At 46.0% G+C, this 21,620-nt stretch overlaps 1 protein-coding gene across 4 annotated transcripts in view; it reads left to right on the top strand.

Moving 5' to 3' along the window:
* Positions 1–21,620, top strand: part of PTPRM (protein tyrosine phosphatase receptor type M) — an 893,280-nt gene that overhangs the window by 813,379 nt on the left and 58,281 nt on the right. For all 4 annotated transcript variants that reach the window (XM_066353181.1, XM_066353183.1, XM_066353180.1 and 1 more), the window contains one exon: positions 14,426–14,523. In XM_066353181.1, the coding sequence (XP_066209278.1) occupies positions 14,426–14,523 (98 nt within the window). The remainder of the gene's footprint in view (positions 1–14,425; positions 14,524–21,620) is intronic.

Raw genomic sequence — 21,620 nt, forward strand, 5'->3', positions numbered from 1 at the left:
AGCTGCTCACCAGGGCGAGCTTAGTGGAGGAAGAAGACTCAAGTTGTAGGAAAACCTACGACAGTGTCAGCTGCTCACCAGGGTGAGCCCAGTGGAGGAAGAAGACTCAGGCTGTAGGAAAACCTGGGACAGTGTCAGCTGCTCACCAGGGCGAGCCCAGTGGAGGAAGAAGACTCAAGTTGTAGGAAAACCTACGACAGTGTCAGAAAAGGTTTATCATCCTGTGGGAACCACTGAAATTAATTAACTGGAAACCATTTTAACATCATTATTTAAGTCACCACTTATGACACTATTTCTAAAGTGTATTTTATTCCAGCTCCAATGCCTATTCTATCCCTTTTACTGTCACTAAATTAAAATTCCAGTGGACTGGTGAACATTTCTAACTCAGTAATTGTGGACGTGGAGGGCGCTTCACGTGAGAGCTATCCTTAGAAAATGCTATTTTAACATGCTGCTAGTTATATTTTTAAATGTAGGTTAAAGCATTCCCAAGTTTTTCTCATCAGAGAACAATTCTCAGTGTTTGCTTCTAACTCATTAGTTGATTTGTGTTTTTTCTTTAATGGAGTGCATGGTGGGGGTACCCTTAGCAATTCAGGAAAATCACATCTCGTGCACCCAGCTATCTCAACTTAGGTTTTCTTTTTCTGTGATTGAAACCAGAAATCACCCATAAAAATCCCATGACTTGAACATCAGTAGCCTCAGGGGAGAGCAAATGCACCTATCATATAAGTGTTGTTAAGGGTTATTAATGCAGAAGCGAACTGTTTTCTGTGTCACCGTTATCGCTTTTGTGACGCGTGAGGCAGATTCGGTCTATAAAGCATGCTGGCATATTTTACCTTGTAGATTTCACTGCCGCAAAAATGAAAAGCTACTTAATGTAAAATTATAGACGTAGGTGTTATGGAAGCATCATATTGAAATATCACAAAGTTTTTGGGGTTTTTTTTATAAAAACTTAGAATCAACTGAAGGGATGTGCAATGCTCTGAATGCTGAATAACTGACTTCATAATACTTATTTGAGATATCACCAGCAGCAACAGCAACAATAATAGATCAAAAATATAGGGCCACTTTTATTTATGAGCCAGAGCTTTAAAATAAATGCATAAATCCTAAGCTTATCTTTTTCCACATCCATATTCCATCATCTGTGGTCCTCACTGCCGATGGGGGGAGATGGATGCCAAGGACTGGACGGCTCTCTGCCCGCAGGGTCACTGCCCCTTCCCTCTGCACTCCCGCCTCTCAGTTTGTGCCTCACGACACACAGTCACTCCTCCCATTCCCACGACAAGTCACATCAGATTACAGGACTGATCTGCACAAACAAGGCCCCCAGTCTGTTCAGGGCATCCCAGAATTTCAAAAGGGACCTGGTTGGAATCCCAGCTTCAAAGTCTCCCTGTCTCCTAAGCCTTTCTCATCAAAAGATGGAAACTTACACAATTTCAGTGGTGAATAAATGAGACATAAAATACACCTACCCCACAGAACTTACCAACATGGCGCCTTATTTGTCCACCGACTTTGTTGGCCCCCAGACTGGGTCCTCCTTACTCTCCAGCCCAGATCCTTTGCTGACAAAGTGAGTCTTGCACTAGGGATAGCAAGACTGCTGCTCAGAACGCTATGGCTTTGAATCTGATATTTATGTCTTTAAACCATTTGAAGTTTATTCTTGCGTATGGTGTGGGAAAGTGCTCTAGATTTATTTCTTTGCACATATCTGTCCAATTTTCCCAACACCTTTTATTGAATAGACTCTCTTTACTATATTGTATGTTTTTGCCTCCTTTGTCAAATATTATAATTGACTATAAAAGGATGGGTTGGTTTCTGAGCTCTCTATTCTGTTCCATTGATCTGTATGTCTGTTTTTATGCCAGGACCATGCTCTTCTGATTACTATGCCCTTGTAGTTTGATATCAGGGAGCATGATTCCTGCAACTTTGTTCTTCTTTCTCATATTGCTGTGGCTCTTTGGGGTCTTTTGCAGTTCCATATAAATTTTTGGAATATTTATTCTAGTTCTGTGAATTATATACCATTGGTATCTTTATAGGAATTGGGCTATATCTATAGATTGCTTGAAGTAGTATGGATATTTTAATGATGTTAATTCTTGCTATCCATGAACACGATATATGCTTCCACTTATTTGTATCTTCTTCAATTTCTTTATTCAGTGCCTTATAATTTTCTGAGTACAGGTCTTTCATATCCTAGGTTAAATTTATTCCTAGGTATTTTATTCTATTTGCAGCAATTGTGAATGGGATTGTTTTCTTAGTTTCTCTTTCTGATGGATCATTATTGTTATATAAAAATGCAACCAATAGGCAGTAAAATCTCAGACATTTCTCATAGCAGTATTTATATATATATGTACTTAACTGGGGATGGTGACTATATATATATATATATATATATATATATATATATATATATATATATGTCGTTGGGCAAGGGAAACAAAAGAAAAAAATAAACAAATGGGATAACATCAAACTTAAAACCTTTTGCACAGCAAAGGAAACCACCAACAAAATGAAAGGACAACCCACTGACTGGGAAACATATTTTCCAATACATCTGATAAGGGGTTAATATTCAAAATTTTAAAGAATTTCTAAAGGCTCTGGCTGGTTGGCTCAGTGGTAGAGTGTTGGCCCAGCATGTAGATGTCTTGGCTTCGATTCCCAGTCAGGGCACACAAGAAAAGCACTCATCTGCTTCTCCACCCCTCCCACCTCTCGCTTCTCTCTCTCTCTCTCTTCCCCTCCTGAAGCCATGGCTCAATTGGAGCAGGTTGGCCCTGGGTGCTGAGGATGGCTCCATGGCCTCCACCTCAGGCACTAAGGAGAGCTCAGTTGCTGAGCATCTGAGCAGCAGAGCAATGCCCCAGATGGGCAGAGTGTCATCCCCTAGTGGCCTTGTCAGATGGATCCTGGTCAGAGCACATGCAGGAGTCTGTCTCTGCCTCCCCTCCTCTCACTGAATAAAAAGAAATAAAAGAAAAATAAAAAACTCCATACCAAAAAAACAACCCAATTAAAAAATGGGCAAAGGACCTGAATAAATACTTTTCTAAAGAAGGCATACAGATGGCCAATAGACATATGAAAAGATACTCAACATCACTAATCATCAAAGAAACCACAATGAGATAGCACCTCACACCTGTCAAAATGACTGTCATCAGCAAATATGTGCTGGTGAGGGTGTGGAGAAAAGGGAACCTTCCTGCACTGTTAGTGAGAATGCAGATTGGTGTAGCCACCATGGAAAGCAGTATGGAGTTACCTCAAAAAAATTAAAGAATGAAACTGGAATTGTCTTATGACCCAGCAATTCCATTTCTGGGAACATATACAAAGAAACTCTGACCACTAATTTGAAAGAACACATGCATCCCTATGTTCACTGAAGTGTTATTTACAATAGCCACGCATCCCTAGTATCCATTAGTAGATGAGTGAATAAAGAAGCTGTGGTACATTTACCCAGTGGAATACCACTCAGCCATAACACACACACACAGAAAAGGGGAAGTCTTACCCATTGTGACAGGATGGATGAACCTGGAGAGCATTGTGCTAAGTGAAATAAACCAGTCAGAGAAAGACAAGTACCACATGACTTCACTCATATGTATAATCTAATGAAAAAAATTAACAAAATAGAGACAGACTCATAGGTAGAGAGCAGATGGACAGCTGTCCGATGGAAGGATTGAACAAAAAAGTAAAAATTAAAAAAGAAAGAAAAAACTCATGGACATGAACAACAGTGTGGTAATGTCTGGGTATGGGGGGAAGGGGGATAAATAGTGATGGACTGAGACTTAACTGGGGATGGTGAATACACAGTACAATTCTTTCTTCCTTCCTTCCTTCCTTCCTTCCTTCCTTCCTTCCTTTCTTTTCCTTCCTTCCTTCCTTCCTTCCTTCCTTCCTTCCTTCCTTCCTTCCTTCCTTCCTTCCTTCCTTCCTCCCCCCTCCCTCCTTCCCTCCCTCCCTCCCTCCCTCCCTCCTTCCCTTCCTTCCTCCCTCTTTCCCTCCCTCCCTCCCTTCCTTCCTTCCTTCCCTCCTCCTCCCTCCCTCCTTCCCTTCCTTCCTCCCTCTTTCCCTCCCTCCCTCCCTTCCTTCCTTCCTTCCCCCCTCCTCCCTCCCTCCTTCCCTTCCTTCCTCCCTTCCTTCCTCCCTCTTTCCCTCCCTTTCTCCCTCCCTCCCTCCCTCCCTCCCTCCCTCCTTCCTTTCCCTTCCTTCCTTCCTTCCTTCCTTCCTTCCTTCCTTCCTTCCTTCCTTCCTTCCTTCCTCCCTCCCTCCCTCCCTCCCTCCCTCCCTTCCTCCCTTCCTTCCTTCCTCATGGCTTCAGACACCACCCCCACCTGTGAAACATGAGCCCACACTATACAAACCTCCTCTGCAGGTCACATGCCTTCACCCGCATCTGCTCAGACAACCAAGTGCTTCTTTCTCTGCCTTCTTCCTCTGACTTGCCCAAGCTGTCAGTCTAAAAGATTGCTTCCTAGTTGTGTTTCTAATATCTGTCTTCTTTTACTCATAAAATCTGAACCCACATTTTTATAAAAATGTCAGAGTTTCTCACAAGATGGCTCCATGTGTGTCACCTTCCCCTCCCAGGTGGCAATGAGCAGCTCCTCCTGGATATTCCACCCAGAGGACCTGTCATCCCGCCTTCCACCCTCATTCCTACCTGTCAGTCATGTCCACTCTTTGAGGCCCATTGCAGGCGCCTGTGCTCAATCATGCTTTTCCTGCTGCTTCCTCCCAGTGAAATACTGACTCTCCCTGACCCTAACTACCATAACTACCATAGATGTCCTCAAACGTCACATATTGACGGTGGACTGCAAAAGGTTTTGCTTGTGTATCCCCAAAAGAAGTTTGAAAAAAGGATGTATTCCCTTTGGGGTTTTTTTTGTTTTGTTTTGTTTAATTTTTATTGATTGCTTTTAGAGAGGAAGGGTGGGGGAGAGAGAAAGAGAGACAGGACCATTGATTTGTTCCTGCATGTGCCCTGACCAGGGGTCAAACCAACAACCACTGTGCTTTGGGACAGTGCTCTAACCAATCAAGCTGTGCAGCCAGGGCAAGATACCCCCTTGGAACATTCTAAGTTGCTATCTAAAATTTTTAGCACAGGTTTATATAAGTTTATTTGTTAATAGGAGATGTAGACAATATTAAATTAAATAGTGTTACAATTTTTTTAAAGAGAGAGAAACATTGATTTGTTATTCCACTTATTTATGCATTCATGGTTTGATTCCTATATGAGCCCTGACAGGGGATCGACTCCTCAACCTTGGGGTATTGGGATGACACTCTAATCAATTGAGCTACCTAGCCAGGGCCAAATTAAATATTTCTAAGATAAAGTGAGGATTGATGTAATTAGAATAAATGTTTTATAATGTGATAAATATATTTTACCTGCCTTACAGATTAAAGCATACCAAACCTGAAATAAAACACATGAAATTTACGTCCATGCATTTCATCCAAGAAAGTCTGGCGACCTACAAAACATTCTAGTTCCGTTTAAAAGAATATGTGTTACCAGCCTATATCACTTCTGGCGTTCTGAGTTCTGAGCATCTCGTTTCTAATACCAAGTTTTTCCACTAACAGAAATATGTTTCAGACAGGGAAGGCAGGAAGCTTTGTGAGTTTCTAGAGTTAATATTTCAATCTGTCTCTTAGTTTCAGACTTGTAGGTTTTATTTACCTGAGTAGTACCCCATATTCATATCTGAGAGAAGCTTTGTCAAGTGCAGGAGAGATCACTGTGCATGGGGGCTCATCAGGGAGATCAGATTTGGAAGAATCCATATACAAGTTAAGTATCTGGAAATGAAAACTTTTTTTTTCCCGAAGTTAGAAGCATGGAGGCAGTCAGACAGACTCCCACATGCACCCAACTGGGATCCACCCAGCATGCCCACCAGGGGGCAATGCTCTGCCCATTTGGGGCATTGCTCCAATGTGTCTGGAGCCATTCTAGTGCCTGAGGCAGAGGCCATGGAGCCGTCCTCAGCGCCCGGGCCAACTTTGCTTCAATGGAGCCATGGCTGCGGGAGGGGAAGAGAGAGACAGAGAAGAAAGAGAGGGAGAAGGGTGGAGAGGCAGATGGGCACTTCTTCTGTGTGCCCTGGCTGGGAATCAAACCTGGGACTTCTACACACCAGGCCTACACTCTACTGCTGAGCCAACCAGCCAGGGCCCTGGAAATGAAAACTTATAAAACTACTCATACCCCTTGGAAGATCTCCATGTGTCTCCAGAGGTGTGCATATCTCATTTGAAGTTCAAATGTCCTAGGACACTTACCTTACTGCACTTTATAAGAAAATGAGAGTGTGTTATGTTCTGGCCCAGTGCTCGGCAAACTCATTAGTCAACAGAGCCAAATATCAACAGTACAATGATTGAAATTTCTTTGGAGAGCCAAATTTTTTAAACTTAAACTATATAGGCAGATACATTTCTTATCGAGGTAGCGCCTGCACGTGATATTTTGTGGAAGAGCCACACTCAAGGGGCCAAAGAGCCGCATGTAGTTTGCGAGCCGCGGTTTGCCGACCATTGTGCTGGCCTATCTCTACTTTATACAACTACAAGCTTCTTGCAAGTAGGGACTCTTCCTGTTACTCACCTTTGCATTCCTGACCGTACCTCACAGAATGCCTGGCACAGAGCAGGCTAGTGCTTACCCATAACTATGGGCTGCACACTCGAATTCCCACTGGGGCCAGAAAGAGGATTTGAATGAGCAAAGCAAGCCAGGTGAGACCAGAGGGCACAGGGAAGCTATGTGGCCTAGATGGGCAGATCCTGTTCACAGATCACTGGGGATGACATGCATTGAAACCACGTGGGCACCACAGCAGCAGATGTTATGAAGAAATGGGTGTGGGTCTTGGAAAAGTTGCCTGAGGAGGTGACACTTAGTTTGCAAAGCTGAGACCAGCAGGACCCATGGGGGAGGAAGGCTTCTGGCAGAGGATCCGGGAGGGGGGTGGGGTGATCAGGGAGGGGTGGCACATGGGACAGTAACAGCCAAACTGGAGACCCAACCCTAGTATAGGGTGTATGGGGCCATATTTGCCTTATTAAAGATAATAGGATTTATAGGTTTCAAGTGTATAGTTCTTATAATTTATCATTTGTATATTGCCAATGTCACCCCAATAAATTCAATAAAAATTTTTAATAAATAAAAATAAAATTAGAAACGAGGTTTTACTCTATGAGCGATGGAGACCCTTTGAAAGATCTTTCAGTGGGAAACTGATGTTTTTCAGAGATGAGCTCCGGCTGGTTGGAGGCTCATGCAGTATTCAGGGGGGTTATGTGGCTTGGGGTAGGCCAGCGGAGGGCGTGAGGGTGTGTCCTGGGTGTGTGGGCAGGCTGGAGGCTCATGCAGTATTCAGGGGGGTTATGTGGCTTGGGGTAGGCCAGCGGAGGGCGTGAGGGTGTGTCCTGGGTATGTGGGCAGGCTGGAGTGGGCAGGGGAGGGGGCTGGGGAGCTGGTTGTGCTCGTGAAGTGGGACCTTGAGAAGTTAAAGGGGGAAACTGACCTAATACAGAAACACGTGTAAAGAGGTTGTTTGCAGTGATTAACATGGTTTTCTTGTCTTTCATTCTCACTGGCATGTGATAACTGTACACACAGGCCTGTCAGCTAGAACTCTTCTGAGTGGCTTTGACACTCGGATGGAGGTGGTGTGACACCCTGACCTCAGACCTCAGCTCCACGCCTGCTAGCCCAGCAACCTTGGACGACTTACCTGACTTCTCTAGGCCTCAGTGTCCTGTCAGTGAAACGGGGGGAACAATAGTACCTATTACATCGGATTGTGGTTTTTAAATTCAGAGAGTTAATACATGTAAAATAGTTCGAGTGGGATCTGGGAAACAGCAGGTGCGCCGAGTTAGGCATTATTCTATTATGATTGAAAATCAGTTCGTGTTTGTACTGTCTTCCCTCTAATCTGCCACTGTGAGCTTAAAGGACCTTGACTTCGCCCAGCTCTAGTTAACACACAAAACATACCGCAGAGAAATTAGAATGTGAAAAGAAGAGGTACAGTCGTCCAGCAAGGTTGGAAATTATAATAATTAATATGTCTCACTTCTCCTGAACTCGAGAATTCATCTTACACAATAGAGTCCTTCCTTGAGTGTCTTTCACTATGCTTTCCTTTGCTTCTTACTTGTTCTTTTCAGGGCTCCTGCTTCCTGCCCTTTCCTTCTTGTTCCTTGGGGCCTTGCTGACGGGAGGCAGGCCCCTCCGCACACGGCCTTCTCAGCAGGTCTGTGCGCGCAGCTATTGTGAGGGAAATGAATGTATCACTGGCCTGATATTATTGAAATTTCAAGACCTTACCTTTCCAATGCTTCAGTCCCCCAGGGGGATGACTGTGGGGACACCCTCCGTGCCTACTGTGTGGCCGTCTGTAAAGGCAGGGGCACAGCTGTGTGCAGCTCCCACCCAGACAGGACCTGCAGAAACCAGAAACTGCGGCTGTGGGTCCCAGCTGTTCACAGCTGGAGGGAGGCGGGTCTTTCAGTCCTTGGCCTGCCTGCTGTTTCAGATTCCATGTCTTGGGACTGTAGTTGTTGGTCTGTTCTTGGTGAGCAATCCTCAGAGACCCGTCTATCGGTTATCCTCCTCGTGGTAAGGGTGCTTGCCAACCAGCTTTAGGAGATGGGAGCGGAAGGCAGAGGACTGGCCTCTCACGGTCTTCCTGCCCCCGTTTCAGCCTGCAGAGGCCTGGGGGCTGCAAGTGACCACCTCGTGTACCAGGCTTGCGGCTGTAGATTCAGTCTTGGCTCACGATGGCCGGTCACTCGTGCAGACCGCCCTAGGAGCTGCTAAAACCAAATGCAGCAGCCCTGATGTTGGTCAAGTCTGCCCATCCAATCTGTGTTGTGCTGCTTGATGTTGTCAGGAGACATGTATCTCTGAGTCAGAATTCATTCAGATCTCAGGAAATAATCTGAAATGTGTCAAAGAGAAAAGAAAATCAGGCCCGTCCCAGAGCAGTCTTATTGTTGAACTGCCACAGTGACTGTGGGTGGGGACGGGGACTGCTCTCACAGGGGGACAGTGCCCGGTGACAGGGGAGGCCCTGTGGGTGGGGACGGGGACCGCTGTCACAGGGGGTCAGTGCCCGGTGACAGGGGAGGCCCTGTGGGTAGGGACGGGGACCGCTCTCACAGGGGGTCAGTGCCCGGTGACAGGGGAGGCCCTGTGGGTGGGGACGGGGACCGCTCTCACAGGGGGTCAGTGCCCGGTGACAGGTCAGGGAGGCCCTGTGGGTGGGGACGGGGACCGCTCTCACAGGGGGTCAGTGCCCGGTGACAGGGGAGGCCCTGTGGGTGGGGACGGGGACCGCTCTCACAGGGGGTCAGTGCCCGGTGACAGGGGAGGCCCTGTGGGTGGGGACGGGGACCGCTCTCACAGGGGGTCAGTGCCCGGTGACAGGTCAGGGAGGCCCTGTGGGTGGGGACGGGGACCGCTCTCACAGGGGGACAGTGCAGGGTGACAGGTCAGGGAGGCCCTGTGGGTGGGGACGGGGACCGCTCTCACAGGGGGACAGTGCACGGTGACAGGTCAGGGGAGGCCCTGTGGGTGGGGATGGGGACCACTGTCACAGGGGGACAGTGCATGGTGACAGGTCAGGGGAGGCCCTGTGGGTGGGGACGGGGACCGCTCTCACAGGGGGACAGTGCCCGGTGACAGGTCAGGGAGGCCCTGTGGGTGGGGATGGGACCGCTGTCACAGGGGGACAGTGCAGGGTGACAGCTCAGGGCAGGCCCTGTGGGTGGGGACGGGGACCGCTGTCACAGGTGGACAGTGCAGGGTGACAGGTCAGGGGAGGCCCTGTGGGTGGTGATAAGGGCCGTTCTCACAGGGGGACAGTGCAGGGTGACAGGTCAGGGGAGGCCCTGTGGGTGGGGACAGGGACCGCTCTCACAGGGGGACAGGTCAGGGAGGCCCTGTGGGTGGGGACGGGGACCGCTCTCACAGGGGGACAGTGCAGGGTGACAGGTCAGGGAGGCCCTGTGGGTGGGGACGGGGACCGCTCTCACAGGGGGACAGTGCCCGGTGACAGGGGAGGCCCTGTGGGTGGCGATGGGGACTGCTCTCACAGGGGTACAGTGCCCGGTGACAGGTCAGGGGAGGCACTGTGGGTGGGGATAGGGGCCGTTCTCACAGGGGGACAGTGCAGGGTGACAGGTCAGGGGAGGCCCTGTGGGTGGGGACAGGGACCACTCTCACAGGGGGACAGTGCAGGGTGACAGGTCAGGGGAGGCCCTGTGGGTGGGGATGGGGACCGCTCTCACAGGGGGACAGTGCAGGGTGACAGGTCAGGGAGGCCCTGTGGGTGGGGATGGGGACCGCTCTCACAGGGGGACAGTGCAGGGGGACAGGGGAGGCCCTGTGGGTGGGGACGGGGACCGCTCTCACAGGGGGACAGTGCAGGGTGCCTCACAAGTGAAGTAGAGAGGAGACAGAGGAAAAAGACAAAACTGCCCCAGGGGAGGTGGGGCCCTCTCCTGGCACTTTTTTTTTCTTTGTGGGATCAACTTAGATAAGCTCATGATCCAATTCCTTTTCAGATTTTAACCCCAGACTGTTTTAGTTCTGGACCCCGTGCCATTTGTAGCATTGAAAAGAACCACCCCTACCTTGTTCATTTTTGATCCTTTTCCTTAGGCCAGGTCAGTAGGTAAGATGGTCCTCCAGGCTAAGGAGTATGTCATCACCCAGCAAGCCCCTGAGGCTTATAGGCACCCTTTATTTTCACCTAACACAGAGTTAGTTCTGCAAACATTAACAAACCCATGTTACCTTAGCTGACGCTCAGCCCAGTGGTGACGCAGTACAGCTATGTTCCTAGATGACATTTTAAGAGTGATGTCCCTTCTAGCCCTGGCCGGTTGGCTCAGCAGTAGAGCGTCGGCCTAGCGTGCGGAGGACCTGGGTTCGATTCCCGGCCAGGGCACACAGGAGAAGCGCCCATTTGCTTCTCCACCCCTCCGCCGCGCTTTCCTCTCTGTCTCTCTCTTCTCCTCCCGCAGCCAAGGCTCCATTGGAGCAAAGATGGCCCGGGCGCTGGGGATGGCTCTGTGGCCTCTGCCTCAGGCGCTAGAGTGGCTCTGGTCGCAACATGGCAACCCCCAGGATGGGCAGAGCATCGGCCCCTGGTGGGCAGAGCGTCGCCCCATGGTGGGCGTGCCGGGTGGATCCCGGTCGGGCGCATGCGGGAGTCTGTCTGACTGTCTCTCCCTGTTTCCAGCTTCAGAAAAATGAAAAAAAAAAAAAGAGTGATGTCCCTTCTAAATCAAAGAGAAATGGGATTCCTGTATTCAAAGACCTTGTATTGAGGCGTGGCTAATCGGTAGATTCAAAACAAACAAATCTCTGGTGTTCCACAGTGACACCTCACACCAGACCACCTGGAAGTCAGGTCGGAAGGGAGAGCCAGTGCCCCTGCTGCTGTAGGTCTGTGGTTCTCTGCCAGAAGAAATCTGAAAACACACCCAGCCCGACCCCACCAGAGCCAGTTAAGTCAGAATCTCCTGGATTAGGACATTAGAATTTTTTAAAAGCTCCTCAATTATTGTAATATGCAGCCGGAGTTGAGAAACACTGCCTTCCATAGAGAACAGTTCCTGGGAGGCTAGCGTGCACTCTCATGGCCTAGGGGGATGGACTGGTTTAAGCTGGGAGGCAAAATCTTGAGTCTGGGAAACTTAGATCTTGCAAAAGATGCTCTCCCTCCCTTTAAATGAATTAGAAAGGAGTAAAGGAGATGTGCTTTCGAACTTCTACAGATAATAAGTCAAGAAAGTGAAATATGAAAATATTATATATTGACACATAACATGTTATTAAGGAATTTAGTTTATGCATATGCACACAGACTTACTCATTGAGCTTTGTTCATTGAGCTCTGGCTATGGGCCAGGTATGCCATAAGGAAACTAGGAAACCACAGAGCCATGTTCCCTCCAGGGGCACTTGGTATAATTACAGGGTCTCTAAACCACGTGAGTTGCACTTTGAAACTTGTTCCCGCACCCAGACTTTCCTGCTGGGCACTGAGAGGACAGGCGGCTTCTCTCACATCGCCATGACACAGACCACCCACGATGCCGGGGTATCTGACGTGTCCACTACAGCCATTGTCATCAAAATTACTCGGAACTTTCAGAGCAGGTGGCACAGGCCTGTGTATGGAAGGAAGTGTCTGGGCTACCCTTATTTCATGGGTCACATTGAGAAGACTATCTGTTTACACAAAGATGGAGTCAGGGTATGCTATTTCTTGTGAATAAGTAACAGGCTTGTAAGTACACAATGGTTGTAATTCTCTGCAAACTAAAAATGTAGTGATTGATGGATTTGATGTTTACTTGTCTGCTCTGTAACCATAGATTTGTCACTGAAAAATCTTCAGCCTATACATCAGGAGAATGGCACACACGTGCCAAGGGACAGGGGCCAAAATGGCACGCTTCCGTGGGAGATGGTGTGCAAGGTTTCATAAAAGAACTAAATATAGCAATAGCAGGAAGTGGAGGCGGTTTTCATGGGGAGGGTAAGAATGTGTAGCAAGAAGCATAAGGAGGAATGGTAGAGGTTAGTACTGTGGATTGGAAGGAGGGAGGCTTTGACAATAAGGAAGGAGAAAAAAAATCACACAAGAACCAATTAATTGGTCAAGAGAACTGGGAGATGACTGAAGGGGCCCCTCGGGTGTGCCCTTGCCTAGTATTCACGACTCAGCCATTAATAAAATCCTTCAGTACACCTTGTTCTGTTCTAGTGTTTTGCTCTTTATAAAATGCCCGAATGTGAGTTAACTCCATGAGTTCTCAAAATAACCTGACGGTGTTATTGAAATCAGAATGTAGGTAAAGAGAGATGAATGCCCGGAAGCTCACAGAGGCTACGTGACTTGCAGAATCACACAGCCAGTGAACATGCAGAGGCAGATCTCAAATTCAAGTACTGGGCTCCCAATCCAGCGTTCCCTAATGTCGAGATGCACAGCACAGCTGGGTCCCGGTCCCAGCGTGTGCCCGAACACTTGTCCGGTTCCACAGATAGCGTGTGGCTCTCCGTGCCTTTGAAGTCATAGTCCTCGCATTTCCTCGCACTTGTGCGTGTCTTATAAAGATTTATGCCAGTACCTCTATTCTCTCAACTATGCATAATCATCATAATAGAGTTTTGGGGTTTTCTAAAATCTAGATTTAAAGAAATTTGAAATTTTACCTTTCTATACCTGCTAGTAGATAGCACTGGCATTTTATAATATATATTTTCCGATGTTTTTAATCCCAGTCCATTTGAAATAGTTTTTCAATTCCCACATATCCCAAGAGCTAAGAAAGGAGATGTTGATCATGTTTGGTGACAAATAGCACGACTGCTTAAAACTCTTACCTTCTTTCTCACTTTAGGAAGTCAGACCTGCCTCCCAAAAAAATAAATTAATTTGACAAAATAAGGAAAATATTAGAAACCAGAAAAGGACATTTTTCCTATAGAGGCTCGTTTCATTCTGTGTACCATTTCCCTGGGATATCTGCCAGTTGTTAACAGGAAGAGTAATGTTACCCATTCTTTTAAAACTAGTCAGGTATTATGGAGATTAAAAGCCAAATGATGGAAAAATAACTTTCTCTCATGGCAGTAGTTTAAAGAGGCAGGGAGAGCTCAAATGCAGATATGTTTGATGACATGAGAAAACTCCACTGTGAGCGAAGAGTCAGGATTTCTGTAGGTACTCCTTAGAAGGAGGACTCTTTTTGCATCAACACTAGAAAGGAGAGCTATGTTTATCTATAAAAATGAGAGAACTGCGGCCCTGGCCAGTTGGCTCAGTGGTAGAGCGTCAGCCTGGTGTGTGGGGAACCTGGGTTCGATTCCCGGCCAGGGCACATAGGAGAAGCGCCCATTTGTTTCTCTACCCCCCCCCCCTTCCTCTCTGTCTCTCTCTTCCCCTCCCACAGCCAAGGCTCCATTGGAGCAAAGATGGCCCGGGCGCTGGGGATGGCTCCTTGGCCTCTGCCCCAGGCGCTAGAGTGGCTCTGGTCGCGGCAGAGCGATGCCCCGGAGGAGCAGAGCATTGCCCCCTGGTGGGCAGAGCATCGCCCCTGGTGGGCGTGCCGGGTGGATCCCGGTCGGGCGCATGTGGGAGTCTGTCTGACTGTCTCTCCCCGTTTCCAGCTTCAGAAAAATACAAAAAAAAAAAAAAAAAAAATGAGAGAACTGCATGTGATTTATTTGCAAGCCCAGAAGTATTCCATTTGCAAACTTACAAAGGAAAAAGAAAAGCGTCTGTTCTGTTTGCTGCAGGACCCATGCAGGAGACCATCTACGACTTCTGGCGGATGGTGTGGCATGAAAACACGGCGAGCATCATCATGGTGACCAACCTCGTGGAGGTGGGGAGGGTGAGTAAGACTCCTGCATGCCCATCTGTGCCCTTGCGCGGTTGGTGATCTGAAGTAAGATGAGAGGAAGCTTTCGAGTAATCGTTTGAGTACTCCAGAAGACATTTGCTAGTACAGCTCCTCCTCCTGCGTGCTGCACTTGCTTGTACGTTATCAGTAAACATAGTCTGAATTGCTTTCATTTGTTGCAATAGCAACAGAAAGGAAAGGCATTCAAAAGTTAAAAGCAGTTGTTATCTGGCTGCATTGAGCACACCTCTAAGTATGAACGCTGGTTGTTGGGTGTCAGAAATCAGTAGGTGCTGCATCATACATAACTACATTTCCTAATCAGGAAAATTGACTCTAGCAACTGTGCAGAGCTGGATTCAATCCTTAGGATAGAATTCTAGCATCTCCTCTTGCTTAGATTTTATTGTCCTGGTCCTTCACTGCCCAGCCTACGAGACAGAGATTATTATCTGTCCCAGGTCTTAGATTCTATTTGAACCAATGATGAGTGCTATTCTTGTTTAACCAGGGAACTCTTAAGTAGTTCTAATCCCAGGCCTGATATGCTGTAGGATTATTTCCAAAGTGAAATTTAAAAATGAGGTTGGCTCAATGGTAGAGCATCAGCCCAGTGTTTGGATGTCCTGGGTTCGATTCCCAGTCAGAGAAGATAGGAGAAGCGACCATCTGCTTTTCCACCCCTCCACATCTTACTTCTCTCTCCCCCTTTCCCACAGCCATGGCTGGATTGATTTGAGCAAGTTGGCCTCAGATGCTGAGGATGGCTTTGTGGAGCCTCTGGTCAGGTGCTAAAAATAGCTTGGTTGCTGAGCAACAGAGCAATGTACCAGATGGCCAGAGCATTCACCACATAGGGGGCTTTCCAAGTGGATCCTGGTCAGGGCATATGTGGTAGTCTGTCTCTCGCCCTCCCCTGCTCTCAGTTAATTTTTAAAAAAGCAAAAAAGAAATTTGAAAATGAGAATATACACAGAGGACAATTGCTTTGTTTTACAGTAGAGTCAATGCCATGATTCTATCCAACTCAAGAACCCATTACTTAGAGAAGCTAACCAACATTGTGAAACTTGCCCTCAGCAGAGGCAGTGTAGAGGTCAGCCTAGACTCGAAAGATTGGGGTTAGAAACCAGAAAGGTATTTTTTTCTTAATATTCTCTATCAGTCTTAAAGAAGAAAATCTTGCCATTTACAACAACATGGATGAACCCGGAGGACATTATACTAAGTAAAAGAGGCCAGTCACAGAAGGACAAAGACTGCATGATTCCACTTATATGAAGGACCTACAGTAATCTAAGTTATAGAAGCAGAGAATACAATAGTTAGAGTTCCCAGGGGCTATAGGGAGGGAGATAAGGGGAGCTGATGTTTAATGGGAGATGACATCTTGGACCTATGACGTGCTTAGAATTTGAACTGAGGCTGCCACACAAAACCAAACCTGCAGAGGGTAGACCCTCAGAAAAGGGGGAGGGGTACGGAAAGGAAGACAGCGAGGCCCAGAACAGAGAAATAACAAAGAAGTAAGTTGATCCTCACTTAGGACCGGGGTGAGAAAGCACTTCCACTAACTCATGAATCAAAGTAAAACACCCTAACGGTAAATCAGAAAATATTTACAACTGTGAGTCATAAAACCGTATGGTAAACTTATAGGATGCAAATACAGTACCACCTAGAACAGCGGTTCTCAACCTGTGGGTCGCTAGAATGTGTGGCGATGGTTTTCCCTCTGTAATGAACCCGCCGGAGGGACAGTTCACTTTGCATCCCAGGCGTCCCCATTCACACCGTGTGTGTGCAGCTCGGCACACTCTGCCGTGGTGTTTGTGCTGATCCATCTGCCAAAAGACCTGTAACAAAATCGGCGGGACTCCCACGGGAGATTTTTGCACCGGTAATTTAAACTAATGATTTCTAAACATATTTAGTCAGTTTTTATGAAGACCTCATTAGAATGCAACTGTGTATTAAAAATCCAAATGAGATCTCATCGTCATGTAGGAAAATTATTGTGGAGTTGCTCTGAACGGTTCTTAGAACGGGTTATAAAGTGTTCTGGGGCTAACGAGGTGGAGACCAAGATGTTAACCTGTGTCAATACAGAGGATGGCAGGGAACCGCCTACATCAGCGGTTCTCAACCTGTTATCGGAAAATACATATTTTATTTAAAAATGTATTGTATAATAAATATGTATTTTCCAATGGCTTTAGGCGACCCCTGTGTTTTGGTCGTTCAACCCCCGCCGGGGTCGTGACGCACAGGTTGAGAACCGCTGACCTAGAAGGATGTATATATTTTTAAATGTTGTTGTTAGAAAAGAAGACTAAACATCTAATTCGGGAAGAACAGAGTACAACTAAAGAAAGAAAAGCAGAAATAATAAATATAAGAGCAGAAAATTATTAAATAAAAAGCAAAGAAAAAAAATAATAAAAATCAACATAAAAGGGCTTTAAAAAAATTAATGAAATAAACAGTCATCTGGCAATGAGAAGAGAAAGAAAACCAAAAATAAGATAAAGATTTTTTTATCCTAATCAGTAATATGAATAACTAACAATAAATTTGAAAATTTAAATACATTAGGCAGTTTTCTTGACAAGTACCATTTTCCAAAACTGACTCATAAAGAAACAGAAATTCTGAATAGACAATACTTATTTTAAAAGTGAATCATGCTTAAAAATTTACCCATAGAAAAACAGCCATTCCTGCCCTGTCCGGTTGGCTCAGCGGTAGAGTGTCGGCCTGGCATGCAGGAGTCCCGGGTTCGATTCCCAGCTAGGGCACACAGGAGAAGCACCCATCTGCTTCTCCACCCCTCCCGCTCTCCTTCCTCTCTGTCTCTCTCTTCCCCTCCCGCAGCCAAGGCTCTGTTGGAGCAAAAGTTGGCCCAGGCACTGAGGATGGCTCTGTGGCCTCTGCCTCAGGCACTAAAATGGCTCTGGTTGCAACAGAGCAATGCCCCAGATGGGCAGAGCATCACCCCCTGGTGGACATGCCAGGTGGATCCCGGTCGGGCGCATGTGGGAGTCTGTCTGACTGCCTCTCCGTTTCCAACTTCAGAAAAATACAAAAAAAAAAAAAAAAAGAAAGAAAGAAAAACAGCCACTCCAAACATTACACCTATGCTGTACTAAATATTCATGGAATGGATAATTCAAATCTTATAAAAATTATTCTAAAAAAAGAAAGAAAGACTGCTTCTACTTTATTTTCAGAGGCCAGTATAACCTGCACATCAAAAACAGACAAGGACAGAAGAACGGGGACAATTATAGGTGCCACCAATTGGGAAGAGATAAATAGGATGGCAGATGAGAATAGAGAGCCCAGATGTTGACTGTAGGAATATGTAGGGGATATGTAATTAGTGAGAAAGCATGAGCTTTTTAACCAGTTGAGCTGGGGCATTTGGTTATCCATGTGGACAAAAAAAAAAAAAAAAAAAAAAAAAAAGCCACCTCCATAAAACACCCTAACATGAATACCAGATATAAAATCGAAATATAGCAAAGCTTTAAAACTTTTAGAAAAAGTATATGGGGGAAAATATTTATGGCCATTTTTTTAAGAATGCATCAAAGATACCAAAATCTCAATGTGAACTTGAAATCTGTATAATCTTATTAACCACTCACCCCAATAAATTTAATGAAAAGGAGAAAAAAAAAAGGATGGGGAAATTTGACTGTATTAAAATGTAAAATTTCCTGTATGATAAAGGCTATAAATGACAAGAGGGGAGATTCTATGGGACCACTAGGTAAAGCATAAAAACTTACACAGCATTGTTATATGTACCGAGAGTGTAAAAACTTTGTATCTTTCAGTTCCCTCTCTGCTGGGAGTCAGTGCGGGCAGGGGCCTGGCTGAGCCCTGACAGCAAGGGCTCACCGTATGACTGGCCCAGAAGGGGTCACTGAGCCTCCCCACCATCAAACTTCCACCTCAGCCACTGCTTTGTGGGTTCTTCTAAAGATTAAATGAGTTTCCATATGTCAGGTGCTTAGAAAAGTTCCTGCTCCATTTTGAAGACTTAAAAAAAAAAAGGTATTAATGTAACCCTTATCTTTCCACAACAAACCTAAGACTACCGTGGTGTTCATAATTCTTTTTTTTCCCACTTCAAATCTACCTTCTTTCGCTATGAATCATGCAGTAACTAGTGACTACTGAAAAAGGAAATATCAGCTCCCCCAGAAAGCAAGCTCCTTTAAGGAAAGAGCCAGCCTTACGAACTTTTGGGCTCTTCCTCTGGGCACTCAGTATACGCCCAAGAAATGAAGGAATGAGAATTTGTCCAACTTAGTGTCAGAGAGCAATTAGCATAAACCAGGTTAACTATGAAATAGCCAACCTCAATATTTTATCTGTTTTCATGTACTTGTGTTTCTTCTCCTGATGTGTGTAATTAATTCTGAATTCTTCATTCATCTCACAAATATTTGTTGACTGCTTACATGCGATGAGGAGGAAAAGCTCTCTGGAGACTGCTGTCTCCGTACTGTGCTTTCCCAATAACTTATATTTCTTGCAAGTTATCCACCCCAGAATGTTACATATTTGCATCAGAGATCACTTAAAATAATCCTAAGGTAAATGACTTTGAAAAGTAAAAAGTCACTAAAATAACTACTACTGGATTAAAAAAATAATAATAATGGCAGACATATATGTGTTGCTTAATTGAAATTCTAAGTTATGCTGTCTCCAGACAACAGTGTTTTAGGAAGTGAGCTATTTGTATACGTGAAACCTTTTTTTTTTTTTTTTTTTAAGGAAAGATGAGGACGGTGTAGTCTTTGGCTAAAAGGTCAAAAGAAGGTTGTGAAAAATACAAACAAAAATAACCTCCCACCCGAAAGCCACCGTCTCCTGGATGCGGCAGGCCTTGCAGAGCCGGCTTTCAGTGTGGGTTACGGGCTTTAGGAACAGAGAGCAAAAAGGCCAGGCAGCGGTGGTCCGGGCCCCTTCCGGCAGGCCTGTGGGCCCGTCCCGTATAGCGTGCTCACTGTTGACTTTTTTGATGGAAACTATTCCTTCTGACAAATAACCGTGGAAACTCCATCTAAAAATGCGCAGCTGGAGGGGAGAGTGACTATTTTTCAGGTTTACCCCTAAATGGAAGCCCAAAGGTTAAAAGTAACTCAACAATTTTAGGTCTGGTAAGCTTTTTTTTTTTTTTTTAATCCTTCTAAACCCTTGTCAGGTTTGTGGGGGTGTGGTAAGTCCTGAAGAGCCCTCGCCTGGTTTCCATCAGCCCCTTGGATGGGTCTGTTTTCAATTAGTAATGAATTTAATGGCCTCTGTCCTTGAAATGTCCAGCGTGATTTGGGGGGTTTTGACAAGAGGTCACATTCCCTCCAGGATAAGACGCTGACCTTATTCCAGGCTGTTTCCCATTGTTATGCTGCACATTTGTTTAGAGACGACTTCCCCACTTTCCATGCTTACAAACAGCTACAGCAAACCACCGAAGAAATCAAAATGACATGGCTTTTAAGGGCAACAACCACCTACTTACATGTTTACTGCACATGGGTCGTCCTTCATGAATTAGGCATGAGTGAGCGGGATGCCCGCTCGCTTCCACAGACTTGTTGCGATTCATTAAGTCAGTGCTGGGAAGCCGCTTCCCGGTTTTTTGCCCTGAAGCACTCGGCATCAGGAGGGGTAATTGCCAGCGCTGGAGCCACTGGGGGAGCCCGTCTCTCCTCAGCACCTGGTGCAAAAGGCGCCGACGCTGCACTTCCCTCCAGCGGTGTCCCCGGTACATCTGCCAGAACCTGTCATTATCTCAGACTTCCTTGTCACTGCTGAGCATCCCCATTCAGCCCGTGTGTTCTGGGAAGGGAACCTTGTCATTTTCCTGGCACCTGCCCAACGGCTGCACACCTGGCATTTCGACCGCCCTGGAATGTGTGGCGATGGTTTTCTCTCTGTAATGAACCCGCCGGAGGGACCGTTCACTTTGCATCCCAGGCGTCCCCATTCACACCGTGTGTGTGCAGCTCGGCACACTCCGCCATGGTGTTTGTGCTGATCCATCTGCCAACAGTCCTGTAACAAAATCGGCGGGACTCCCACAGGAGATTTTTGCACCGGTAATTTAAACTAATGATTTCTAAACATATTTAGTCAGTTTTTATGAAGACCTCATTAGAATGCAACTGTGTATTAAAAATCCAAATGAGATCTCATCGTCATGTAGGAAAATTATTGTGGAGTTGCTCTGAACGGTTCTTAGGACGGGTGATAAAGTGTTCTGGGGCTAACGAAGTGGAGACCGAGATGTTAACCTGTGTCAATACAGAGGATGGCAGGGAGCCCTACATGGATGCCTTCAAGATTATTACCCGTCCAAAGAGGTTGACCGCCTGTAATTCCTTTCACAACATTTGGCACTGCAAGAGTTAAAGGTTTAAGATGAACACTAGACATCAGAATTAACTTTCTAATTCACATGCAAGAAAAGTGTATTAAGATTCCAAGTGTCCTTTTCACATACAACAAAAAAACATCTGCTTTTCTACAAAAGCCAGCAAAGCCAGGATCAAAGGAAGAAGCAAGACAGAGGCAAGGCTTCCCCCTTTTATAAAGTGTGGAAATATTACTTCATAGTAAGAATAACATGAGCAATGCCTACGGCAGTGGTCCCCAACCTTTTTTGGGCCACGGACCGGTTTAATGTCAGAAAATATTTTCACGGACCAGCCTTTAGGGTGGGACGGATAAATGCACAAAATAAAATTATGCGACCGGCATAAAAACTGTGGTATTTTTAAATGTAATTGTCGAACTTATGATATTTATTGGGCTAAGTTAAAGGAGGAACGGGCATGTCCTCATTATTCGGGCTGTATTTAAATTTGTTATTCTGACAATGTTTCATGTTATTTATTCTTTCTCTGCGGACCGGTACCAAATGGCCCACGGACTGGTACTGGTCTGCGGCCCGGGGCTTGGGGACCACTGCCTTATGGTACAAAATAATAATATTGTTTTGCAAAATCGCTTGAGTTGTTCCAGTCCATGAGTTGTTCAAACCCGTCCATGAAAGGGAAGAGACAAATTCT

Source organism: Saccopteryx leptura, chromosome 11, assembly GCF_036850995.1.
Source record: "Saccopteryx leptura isolate mSacLep1 chromosome 11, mSacLep1_pri_phased_curated, whole genome shotgun sequence".
Lineage (NCBI taxonomy): Eukaryota > Metazoa > Chordata > Mammalia > Chiroptera > Emballonuridae > Saccopteryx > Saccopteryx leptura.